Source organism: Chiloscyllium punctatum, chromosome 34 (genome assembly GCF_047496795.1).
Source record: "Chiloscyllium punctatum isolate Juve2018m chromosome 34, sChiPun1.3, whole genome shotgun sequence".
Classification (NCBI taxonomy): Eukaryota; Metazoa; Chordata; class Chondrichthyes; order Orectolobiformes; family Hemiscylliidae; genus Chiloscyllium; species Chiloscyllium punctatum.
In genome coordinates this window covers 47,755,618-47,768,491 of record NC_092772.1, presented here as the reverse complement: position 1 = coordinate 47,768,491, position 12,874 = coordinate 47,755,618, and the positions used below count along the sequence as shown (strand labels likewise).

General features: G+C 47.5%; 1 protein-coding gene across 1 annotated transcript in view; it reads left to right on the top strand.

Moving 5' to 3' along the window:
* LOC140458813 (myelin-associated glycoprotein-like) overlaps positions 1 to 12,874 on the top strand; it is a 46,162-nt gene that overhangs the window by 24,744 nt on the left and 8,544 nt on the right. Inside the window, exons 6-10 of the mRNA XM_072553462.1 lie at positions 1,643 to 1,924; positions 5,351 to 5,626; positions 6,905 to 7,198; positions 11,046 to 11,142; positions 11,426 to 11,507. Of these exons, the coding sequence (XP_072409563.1) occupies positions 1,643 to 1,924; positions 5,351 to 5,626; positions 6,905 to 7,198; positions 11,046 to 11,142; positions 11,426 to 11,507 (1,031 nt within the window). The remainder of the gene's footprint in view (positions 1 to 1,642; positions 1,925 to 5,350; positions 5,627 to 6,904; positions 7,199 to 11,045; positions 11,143 to 11,425; positions 11,508 to 12,874) is intronic.

Sequence of the window (12,874 nt, the reverse complement as noted above, 5' to 3'; positions counted from 1 at the left end):
CGGGAATGGACAGTTTGAGTTATCAGCAGAGCTGGATAGGCTGGGATTTATTTCACTGGAGTGTAGGAGGTTGAGAAGTGACCTGACAGAGGTTTATAAAATCATGAGGGTAGAGATAAGGTGAGTGGCAGGTGTCTTTTCCCCAGGGAGGGGAATTTCAAGGCTGGGGGGCATGTTTTTAAGGTGAAAGGCGAAAGGTTTTAGAAAGACATGGGGGACGATTCCTTAACACTGAGAGTGGTTCATATGTAGAATGAACTTTGAGAGGAAGTGGTGGATATGGGTATAACTGCAACATTGAGAAGACATTTGGATAAGCGCATGAATAAGAAATGTTTGGAGGGATATGGGTCAAGCGCAGGCAGATGGAACTCGTTTTGTTTGGGATTAAGGTCAGCATGGACTGGTCTGTTTCCATACTGTATGACTCTACAATGTGTCACTTTTTATTCTTTCTGCTATAATCAACAATTTCACCCATTGGACCGAGTATGTTACTCACTTCATCTATCTCTATCCTTTGTAGGTTGTGTTTGTCTTCCTCAGAACTTACTTTCCGACTTATCTTTGTGTCAACAACAAATTTAGTTACTGTATGTTCAATTCCTTCATTCAAATCATTTCTGGAAATTGTGAACATTTGAGGACCCAGCACCAGTCCTTGTAGCACACTTACTGGTGACAATCTGTGGAGAGAAAGCAGACTTGAGGTTTCAGGTCTAGTAGCCCTTCATCAGAACTCCCTTTGTCTGTGTGATATGCAGCGAGGTGTTGACCGACCAGGATAACCATTCTCCTGCAGGATGGCCTAGATACATCCTTTTTCAGCATTAAACTTCTTTAATAAACATTACAGGAATTTTCATAATGTCTGATGGTCAGTTTAGCCTGAGGATCAACACACCTCAGGGAAGAGGAGAGGATGAGAAGGCTGCACTCTCACAATAGGAGAAAGTGAGGACTGCAGATGCTGGAGAGTCAGAGTCGAGAAGTGTGGCAGTGAAAAAGCACCACAGATCAGGCAGTATCTAAGGACCAGGAGAGACGACATAAGCCCAAAATAAACTCGGTTGTTGTGGGAATTAAACCTGTGCTGTTGGTTCAGTGTACATCACAGACCATGCATCCAGCTAACTGAGCTAACCAACCCCCAGCATCAACAGCAGTTACTGTGAAAGTCTCGGCTCCTCAAACTTGTCCCCCTCACTTGAGATGTGGTGACCTCACCACCAGGTTGTCTCTCTGTAATGAGACAGCAATCCCACCATCCTTTGAGTCAATGCTGACTTCAACACTCACACACACACTCTCAAACACTCTCTCTCGCACATTTCGCACACATTCTCTCATGCACTCTCTCACACACATTCTTACACGCACTCTCCCACACACACACTTCCCCACAAACCCGTTCTCACACACATACACTCTCCTACACACACACACACTCTCTCTCTCATGCACACACGCAGATGCCACACAATGGACGTTTACATAGTCTGTGTCTACTATAAATGTGACATTGCACCTTAGATTGAGATGAAGGTGACAGAGATCCATAGAGACAGCAGGTTCAGAGAGATGAACAATGGAATCTCTGTGCTGTGTGATTGCTCACAACATTCTCTTCCTTTGCTCTTAGATGCGCCAGAGGATCTCACAATTACTTCCCTTGATGGGATTAAAGATTCATCAATCACTATAACTGAGGGAGACTCTGCACTGATAACCTGCTCTGTCAAGAGCTTCCCAGCTTCAAACCTGATGTGGAAACATCTTGATGTCATAATGAACAGCTCAAGTTCCCACAATGAGCTGTGGATGGAGATTCCTCACGTTACTCGCCGAGTCACTGGAGACTATCAGTGTGTGGCACAGAATAAACATGGGACAATGGAAGGCTCCTTATCCATCACAGTACAATGTGAGACTGCTGGTACATCTGTTCATTGTTACAATATGTACGTAAGTTAGCTCACTGAGCTGGAAGGTTTGTTTTCAGATGTTTCATCACCATGACTAGGTAATATCATCAGTGAGAGTCTCCGGTGAAGTGCTGGTGGTGTGGCCTCTCTTTATAGGTCTTGATTTCTTAAGATGGATGATGTCATTTCCGGTTCTTTTTTTCAAGGGAAGGTAGTTAGAATCTAAATTGATGTGGTTGTTGATAGAGTTCTGGCTGGAATGCCATGCCTCTAAGAATTCTCGCGCATGTCTTTGTTCCATCTGTCTAGATTGTGTGTTGTCCCAGTCAAAGTGGTGACCTTCTTTGTCTATATGTATGGAAACTAATGAGAGTGGGTCGTGTCTTTTGGTGACTAGTTGGTGTTCGTGTATCCTTGTGCCAAGTTTCCTGCTTGTTTGTCCAATGTAGTGGTTTTGTTTTACAGTTCTTGCATGGTATTTTGTAAATGACATTGGTTTTGTTGGTAGTAGCTAATGGATCCCAGATGTATAAATAGAAAGTTGAAACATGCCACCACCACTTCATCAGAGGCTGTCAATGATGATGTTTCCTAGTCATGGTGACAAAACATCTGGAAACAAATCTTTCAGCTCAGCGAGCTAACTGACATACATATCCTCAACCTGAGCTATAAATCTTCTCAAAAATCGCCAACTGTTACAATATCTTTAGATGAGTTCTTGTCATTGTCTTGTTTCCTGTTTGGATTTCTTCAAGCTTCTCTCATCCCACTGTCTGATTTGATTTTTATCCTTTTCTATTTTTTCCATAATTCCTCCAACAGTTGAGTCTGAGACAAGGGTCGTTCTTCATCGCTATGTCTGTGTCTTCATGTCTGTGCTTATCTATCTCACTCTAACTGGATGTAACACCACTTTTGGCTCCTGATCTTCCAGTTTTTATCGAAGCCACTCACTTGTCTTGCTCTCCACCAGCTGAATCCGAACGTCCTCGCTGATACCTGCATTTTAAAATCTGTAACCCTCCTCTCTCCACTTTCTTCAGAATCCGATTCTCGTATCCATCGAGTATGACCCTCCGCATTAGTGACTGCTCCCGGTGTTTTATCAACTTCAGGCTGATGTTTTCAGATGTTGAGACTGAAATAATGACTACAGTGTTTGCTGCTGTTTTCCTAACGCACATTCAGTCCTAGGTGTAACTTGGGTGTTTAACATAGACCCAAGTATTATCCACTCTCCTGACCTCAGTGCACCCAGTCTTGATATCCCCATTACCACATAGCACCATTCTGCTGGTTATTGCTTCATTCATTTTCAGTTCATATGTCTCTCTGTGCCTTTTGTCTGGGTCCATTGTATTCACCAGCTCCTCCTTTGTTCTGTTTGTGTGTGTGATATCGTCTGCCAACCAGAGATTCGACAGCTACAACTCTACAAACAAATTAATATCCCCAAGAGACAGGCACGTGAATATGCTTAAAAACAGATACAAATACTTCAACATGCCTTCCTCTTTTAATGCACTCCTTATACTCACCCTCTGTGGACATGCTTTCGGTCAGTGGCTGAAGAGATCATTATCTGAAGCAGATGATAAATAAGAAAACAAAGTCTAGGAGCAGAAATAGCCCATTCAGCCCATCGAGTCTGCTTCGCTACTCAGTGAGGTCATGGTTGATCTGAGGATGCTCCATTCCACTTTTCTGGCATAACCTTTGATTGCCTCACTAATTAAAATGCTGACTATCTGAATGTACTTCATGACCCTGTGGCAAAGAATTCCACAGATTCACTACCCAAGAGAGAAAAAAAAATCCTGCTCTTGTCTGTCCTAACTGGGGAGCTCCGTGCTCTAAAATTATGTCCCTCTGGTCCAAAGCACTCCCATGTGGGGAAACAAACTTCCCACATCTTTCCTGTCAAGTCCCCCTGGCCTCCTGCATGTTTCAATAAGGTCGCCTCTCATTCTTTGAAATGCCAGTGTGTACATGTCCAACCTATTTAGCCTCTCGTCATTAAATAATCCCTCCACACCTGGGATCAGTTGAGTGAACCTTCTCTGGACTGTCCCCAGTATAGCTTTCCTTAGATAAGGCACCCCAACCTATTCACTATATTCCAGCTGTGATCTGATTCATCTGTTGTGAAGTTTTAGCAAAACCTCCTTAATTTTACATTCCATTCCCTTTAAAGTAAAAGACCGTATTCCATTTGCCTTCCCTATTACTTGCTAAACTTGGATTTAGATTTTTTTGAGATGTATACCCAAGGACCAATTTATTACAAATCTAAATCCAAATCCACTGCCTCTCCTTTATCTATCCTGCTTGGTACTTCCTCAGAGAATTCTGAGATATTTGTTAGACATGATTTTCTCTTCCTCGGGCCATGTGGTCAGCATGGACAAGTTGGACCGAAGGGTCTGTTTCCATGCTGTACATCTCGATGATTCTATGACCCCCCAAATCCCTCCATGTTGCAGCTTTCCATGTTTTTTCTCCATTTAAATGGCACTGAGCTTCTCTAATCTTGCTGCCAAAGTGCACAATTCCATACCTTCCCATATTATATTCCACCTGACATATTTTTGCCCACCAGTTTAGTCTGTCTGTATTCCTCTACAGGTTCTTTGTGCCATTCTCACCATGTGCCTGCCCACCTATCTTTACATCACTTGCAATTTTGGTTACAGAGCCTTCACCATCATCATCCGTATCATTGACATTTATTGTAAATAATTGCACCCCAGTATTGATCCTTGTAGCATTTCACTTGTTACAGATTGCCAGTCTGAAAATGCTTCCCCCCCTCAACACCCCACCCCCCCCCCCCCCCCCCCCCCCCATCCCAGCCCCGTCCTAACCTTCAGTTTTTTACGAATTAGCCAATCCTCTCTCTGTGTGAATTTCCAATCTCTAACACCATGGGCGCTTAATGAGTTGAACCTTATCAAGCACCTTCTGAAAATCCAAATATATTACATCCATTGCCTCTGCATTATCTCTCCTGCTTGTTACCTCCACAAAGAATTCTGAGATATTGTTAGACATGATTTTCTCTCCCTTGGGCCATGATCATTCTGTTTGATCGTGTTTTGTATTTCTAAACACTGTGCCCAGAGGACAGCCTTTCAAATAGGCTCTAAAATGTTCCTAATAACAAATGTTACCTCACTAGCTCACACTTATCTGATTTTGGTCTCCTTCCCATTTACAATAAAGATGTTACACTGGCAGTATTCCTAACCCCTGGAATCTTTCCTAGAAAATGAGCAAGGGATTTCCAGAGCGTAGGGCTCCAGGCAGTTGAAGGTGAAGCAGTGGATATCAGAAAATACTCACGAGGCTGGAAGAGTGTGGAGATCTCAGAGTGTTACAGTCTGTGGGAATTACCTGCTGATTCTCCTCTGATCTTTTTGCAGATCCCCCACGGGAGACCACAGTGTCCATCAGTGGAGCATCAGGTGGGATCAGAGAGGGGCAGAATGTCACATTAACCTGCTCCAGTGAAAGTGTCCCACCAGTATCTCAGTACAGTTGGTTTAGGACTGAGGGAACCACCAGCATCCAGTTAAACACAAGCAGCCAGATTCTCTCCTTCACTCCAGTCACACGAGGGAATATTACAGGGTTCTACTGCACAGTGACAAACCCATTGGGTAGCAGCAGCTCCAACATGACTCACCTGAACGTGGAATGTAAGCTTTTTACTGTCTGTCTGTCTCTCCTTAACAGTCAGGGACTGTATGTCTGGCAGCAACTTACTCACTGTGGTTTAGATTACAGTAACCTCCTCACTGCTATAACCTGTCCTTCATTGAGATGCACAGAGTGATATCAGGATAGGAAACTAACAGCTCAAAGAGGGAGGTTTTTAAGCAGCATCTTAAATGAGGAGATAGAGACAGAGAGAACACTGGAGAGGTTTAGAAGGGGAATACTCCAGCTAGGATGCACAGCAGCTGAAGGGTCAAGAGTGTGTTGCTGGGAAAGCACAGCAGGTCAGGCAGCATCCAAGGAGCAGGAGAATCGACGTTTCGGGCATAAGCCCTTCATCGGGAATTAAGCTTGTGGGCCGGAGGCTGAAAGATAAAGGGGAGAGGGGTGGATTGGGTAGATGAGAAAGCGATAGGTCGATGGAGGTGAGGGAGAAGGTGATAGGTCGGAGGAGGGAGTGATGGACAGGTCCAGAGGGCAGTGCTGAGTTGGAGGCTTAGGACTGGGATAATGAGGAAACTGTTGATATCTACATTTATCCCATTTCATTCTTCCTCCAGGCGTCAGGTGGTAAAGGTTTGGCGGTGGAGAAGTCTTAGGACTTGCATTTCCTTGACAGAGTTGGGGGAGAGAGAGATGAAGAGTTCAGCCATAGGGTGGTGGAGTTGGTGGGTGAGGGTGTCACAGAGATGTGCTCTGAAAGGATCTACAAACGGGCCTCATTCCTGATGAAGGGCTTATGCCCAAAATGTTGATTCTCCTGCTCCTCAGATGCTGCCTGACCTGCTGTGCTTTCTCAGCAACACACTCTCGACTCTGATCTCCAGCATCTGCCGTCCCCACTTTCTCACAACAGCTGAAGACATGACTGCCAGTGACAGACAGATGGATATCAGAAGAGCCTTGAGAGATCAAAATTGTAGGAGGGTAGAGATAGCCAAGGGTTAATGGGAACTGGAGGAGGTGACATAGGGAGAGCTGTAGGGGCTGCAGGAGGTGACAGAGAAAGGGAGGGATGTAGAGGCTGGCGGAGGTTACAGAGATGGGGAGGGATGTAGGGGCTGGAGGAGGTCACACTGAGAGTGAGGAGTTTTGGTCAGTTGAGGTAAGGGGTTAATGGTTGAATGATTGGCCAGGACAGCGTTGCGATGCTCGAGAATTGGGGAATTTGTGACTGTTGACGAGAGTTTAGCTGTTACTGTTCTATCTTCCATTCTAACTCTGCTAGTCTTGACTACTTGCTGTCCTTCCCACCTCAGATAAGCCAGAAATTTCTCGAGAGTCGAAATGTGCAGAGAGGGCAGAGGGGATCACCTGCGTCTGTGCGGCCAACTCCAACCCTCCAGCAGTTATCACCTGGCACCTGCCCCATGCCAACCTCAGCGGTAACCAAACACATGGAGGGTTTGTGTCTGAGCAGCTCCGAGAGGGGCATCTGGTGAAGGGGTTCCTGATCCTGACGGGACACCAGGATGAAGAGGAAGTGGTGGTATCCTGCTCAGTTCGAAACCCCCACGGAGCATCCTTGTTCAAGGCCTACGAGTGGCTCCAAGGTGGGATTGCTCTCTGTTTGACACCCACAATTCTAGACTCCCCTTCCTCACCCTCTCCACATGTCTCTACTTCCTTTCAGATGCTCTTTCCCACCAGCCTCTTTGACCATCTTCATGTGACTGACACAATACTGGATACGATTTGAGTCACGCCATTGAGAGGAAAGATATCTGGAAGCATTACCTTCACACAAACGGGGGTGGGAAATCTGCTACTGTGACCAACATACCTTCCCACCCGCCTCCCAAAATATCTTTCTTTCATTGAAAATAAATGTAGAAGAGAGGAGACTAGTGTAGCTGCCCTGCTAATAATTTAGAATTCTAGTAGGTGACTTGATTGAAGTTTGATAATATTGAGGTGAGGAGACATAAGTGGACCAAGAGAATCTGGTCCTATTGTCATGATGTCCAGGACTCGAGGACAGAGTTCAAACATTGGACTGGGCTTTTTGACAGTGAAATGTGTTAGCACACAAGGTTGGTCAAAGTTTGGAACTGTCTTCTGCAACTGGCAATTGGTCGATTGGTGAAGGTAATGATACTAGGCGGAAGTGAGGACTGCACATGCTGGTGGTTCCTGATGAAGGGCTCCTGCCTGAAACGTCGATTTTACTGCTCCTCGGATGCGCTTTTCCAGTACCACTCTAATCTTGAAGGTGATGATACATCTAGACTGGAAACGTTAGCTTGCTGTCTCTCCATGGATGCTTCCTGACCCGCTGTGATCTCCAGCACTTTAGATTTCCCTTGATTGTTTGTCTGCCTGTCTAAACTAATTTCCTCAAGTGCAAGTGGAGGAATATTCATCAGAGTTTGACGCACAATGTCATCGTGTCCTGAGGTTTATAAACAGAGGCACAGAGTGAAAAATTAAGGAAGTGATGCTATACCTCTACAAATGTTAGGCCACAATGTGGCTACAAGCCACATTTGGAGTATTGTGTTCATTTATGAGCACATGTTTTCAGGAAGGATGTGAAAGCTGTGGAGAGAGTGGAAGGAGACTTTATTTTTCGTAGAATCCCTATAGTGCATAAACAGGCCATTCAGCCCAATAGGTCCATACCAACCCTCTTAATAGCATCTGACCCAGACCCATCTCCCTAACCTGTTCTTCAACTCCCATGGCTCACTCACCTAACCTGCAAATCCTTGGGCACTATGGGACAATTTCCCATGGCCAATCCACCCTAACCTGCACATCCCTGGACACTATGGGACAATTTCCCATGGCCAATCCACCCTAACCTGCACATCCCTGGACACTATGGGACAATTTCCCATGGCCAATCCACCCTAACCTGCACATCCCTGAGCACTATGGGACAATTTCCCATGGCCAATCCACCCTAACCTGCACATCCCTGGGCACTATGGGACAATTTCCCATGGCCAATCCACCCTAACCTGCATATCCCTGGACACTATGGGACAATTTCCCATGGCCAATCCACCCTAACCTGCACATCCCTGGACACTATGGGACAATTTCCCATGGCCAATCCACCCTAACCTGCACATCCCTGGGCACTATGGGACAATTTCCCATGGCCAATCCACCCTAACCTGCACATCCCTGGACACTATGGGACAATTTCCCATGGCCAATCCACCCTAACCTACACATCCCTGGACACTATGGGACAATTTCCCATGGCCAATCCACCCTAACCTGCACATCCCTGAGCACTATGGGACAATTTCCCATGGCCAATCCACCCTAACCTGCACATCCCTGAGCACTATGGGACAATTTCCCATGGCCAATCCACCCTAACCTGCACATCCCTGAGCACTATGGGACAATTTCCTATGGCCAACCCCACCCTAACCTGCACATCCCTGAGCACTATGGGACAATTTCCCATGGCCAATCCACCCTAACCTGCACATCTTTAGACTGTAGGAGGAAACCGGAGCACCCAGAGGAAACCCACGCAGACATGGGGAGGATGTACAAACATTCAATTCCCCAGGGGTGGAATTGAACTGAGTTCTCTGGCACTATAAAGCAGCAGTGCTAACCACTGAGCCACCGTGCTGCTGAAATTTGCCACAATGATACTAGAAATAAGGGGTTTCAGATACAAGGGAAGATTAGAGAAATTGGGCTCATTCTCATTGGAACAGAAAGGACATAAGAACTGACCTGACTGAGGTGTTCAAAGCTATCAACAATTTTCCTTTTGAAAGGAAGGATGTGTTGGCATTGGAGATGGTCCAGGAGTGGTTTACAAGAATGACCCTGGAAGTGAAAGGCGTAACATATAAGGAGTGTTTGAGGACACCGGGGCTGTACTCGATGGAGTTTAGAAAGATGAGGCGGAGGATCTGATTGAAACGTACAGGATACTGAGAAACCTGAATAGAGTGGACATGGAGAAGAGTTTTCCACTAGTAGGAGAGACTAGGACCCGAGGGCACAACCTGAGTGATAGGACGACCCTTTAGAACTGAGATATAGAGGAATTTCTTCAGCCGGACGGTGGGGAATCTGTGGGACTCATTTCTACAAGAGGGCTGCGGAGCCCAAATCATCAATGGCTTTAAGACTGAGATAGATAGGTTCTTAATGAGTAAGGGAATCAGGGGTTACAGGGAGAAGGCAGGCAAGTGAGAGTGAGGAACATAGAAGCCATAATCGAATGGTGGAGCAGACCTGATGGGATGAGTGGCCTAACTCTGCCTCTTTCTCTTGTGGACTGATGATCTACCTCTCAAGTCCTCTTAGAATCTTGTACATTTCAATAAGGTCACCTCTCGTTCTTCAAGACCCCAGTGGGCGGTACGGTGGCTCAGTGGTTAGCACTGCTTCCTCCCAGCGTCAGGTACATAGGTTTGAATCCAGTCTCAGGCGACTGTCTGTGTGGAGTTTGCACATTTTCCTCTGGGTGCTGCGGTTTCCTCCCACTGTCCAAAGGTGTGCAGGTGGCACGGTGGCTCAGTGGTTAGCACTGATGCCTCACAGTGCCAGGAACTTGGGTTTGATTCCTCCCTTGGGTGACTGTCTGTGTGGAGTTTGCACATTTTCCCCGTGTCTGAGTGGGTTTCCTCCAGGTGCTCTGGTTTCCTCCCACAATCCAAAGGTGTGCAGGTCAGATGAATTGGCAATGGGAAATTGCCCACAGTGATAGGTGCATTAGTCAGGGTAAATATAGGCTAGGGGAATGGATCTGGGTGGGTTACTCTTTGGAGAGTTGGTGTGGACTTGTTGGGCTAAATGGCCTGTTTCACACATTGTAGGGATTCTGATTCTAATGAGTACGGGCCCAACTGAATCAGCCTCTCCTCATAAGACAATCCCTCCATATGTAGTATCAGCTGAGTGAACTTTCTCTGGTGCTAGACTATCCTCCCTGAGATAAGGGACCCCAAACTGTTCATTGTATTTCCAGTTGCCTAGTGCCTTCCATCATTGTAGTCAAAAGTCCCAACTCATACACTCTATTCCCTTTGAAATAAAGGCCAGCATTCCATTTTCCTTTCCCTATTACCTGCTGAACTTGGATGCTAGCTAAAACAAGGCTGCCAATTCGTGCACAGCAAGATCCCACAAATGTGATAATGAACTGCTTCAATGAGCTTGAGTTGTTGCATTGACGGAGATTACGAGGTGGGTCACGAATGTCCCGCTCGTGAAGGATACCTGCCTCATCCCAGTCTCTGAACTCCTGTCTCGGTTTGTGTGGTTCAGGTAAAAAAAAAGCCCTCCACCTTCCCAAGGGGCAATAAATGTCAACATTGCTGAAGAATAAATATTTAAAAGCGGAGTGAATTGCTCCTCAATGTACACCAGGCCATCATTCCAAGACTAGAGCTCAGTAATTAATGGCTGTTTTTACAGGTAGAAATTCCAATAAATGGACATTGGGATTAGTCGTGGCTGGAATCGTATTGAGTGTTTTCCTGGCTGGGATCTCAAGTTTCCTGTGCATGCGAAAGTAAGTGTGGTTGCTTCATTCAATCTTACTCTGAGTTTTTATTTCCATTTTCTTTCCATCAAGAGGTGACTTCCCACGGCGTAAAGCAGTTCTTCTGTAAGTAGTCCCGATGTCCCGATGATCCAGAGTGAGCCTTTCATTGTTGTGTGTCCAGATCAATAGCGATGAGTTGTTGTGAGGGAGGTGGATGCAAATTCAAGCTGAACTTCCAACTGTGTGACAGTATCTATGCTGCACTGACTCTGATGTAGAATGACGACACTGTGATATTGTGCTATTGCAGGAGAAAGCCAGTGACTGAGGAGGCACCTTCAAAGACCAATGACGTTGCAATGATCTACAGTCAAATCTCTGTGAAGCACAAGGTACAGAGGCTGTTAGCACTCATCCCAAACCATCAATCTCAGCATGTCCCAGACAAACAGTTAACCATGGATTCTCACCTATGGAATCAACATGAGCTGAGCCAATCGAGCTTTCTCCCTGAAACAGCAGGTTGTAGTCTCAACATCACACAGCTGAAGGCTTGAACAGTACATCAGGTCTGCACAATCGGTGTGTCAGCACTGAGGGAGCGCAGCACTGTCGGAGGGTCAGTGCTGAGGGAGTGGGCACTGTCGGAGGGTCAGTGCTGAGGGAGCGCCGCACTGTCGGAGGGTCAGTGCTGAGGGAGTGGGCACTGTCGGAGAGTCAGTGCTGAGGGAGTGGGCACTGTCGGAGGGTCAGTGCTGAGGGAGCGCTGCACTGTCGGAGGGTCAGTGCTGAGGGAGTGGGCACTGTAGGAGGGTCAGTGCTGAGGGAGCGCCGCACTGTCGGAGGGTCAGTGCTGACGGAGTGGGCACTGTCGGAGGGTCAGTGCTGAGGGAGCGCCACACTGTCGGAGGGTCAGTGCTGAGGGAGCGCCACACTGTCGGAGGGTCAGTGCTGAGGGAATGGGCACTGTCGGAGGGTCAGTGCTGAGGGAGCGCCGCATTCTCGGAGGGTCAGTGCTGAGGGAGTGCCACACTATCGGAGGTTCAGTGCCGAGGGAGGACCGCACTGTCGGAGGGTCAGTGCTGAGGGAGCGCCACACTGTCGGAGGGTCAGTGCTGAGGGAGTGCCGCACTGTCAGAGGGTCAGTGCCAAGGGAGGAACGCACGGTTGGAGGGTCAGTGCTGAAGGACTGCCGCACTGTCGGAGGATCAGTGCTGAGGGAGTGGGCACTGTCGGAGGGTAAGTGCTGAGGGAGTGGGCACTGTCAGAGGGTCAGTGCTGAGGGAACGCCGCAATGTCGGAGGGTCAGTGCTGAGGGAGTGGGCACTGTCAGAGGGTCAGTGCTGAGGGAACGCCGCAATGTCGGAGGGTCTGTGCTGAGGGAGTGCTGCACAATCGAAGTGTTACCACTGAGGGAGCGCCGCATTCTCGGAGGGTCAGTGCTGAGGGAGAGGGCACTGTCGGAGAGTCAGTGCTAAGGGAGTGGGCACTGTCGGAGGGTCAGTGCTGAGGGAGTGGACACTGTCGGAGGGTCAGTGCTGAGGGAGTGGACACTGTCAGAGGGTCAGTGCGGAGGGAGTGGGCACTGTTGGAGGGTCAGTGCTGAGGGAGTGGGCACGGTCGAAGGGTCAGTGCTGAGGGAATGGGCACTGTCGGACAGTCAGTGCTGAGGGAGTGGGCACTGTCGGATGGTCAGTGCTGAGGCAGTGGGCACTGTCGGAGGGTCAGTGCCGAGGGAGTGGGCACTGTCGGAGGCTCA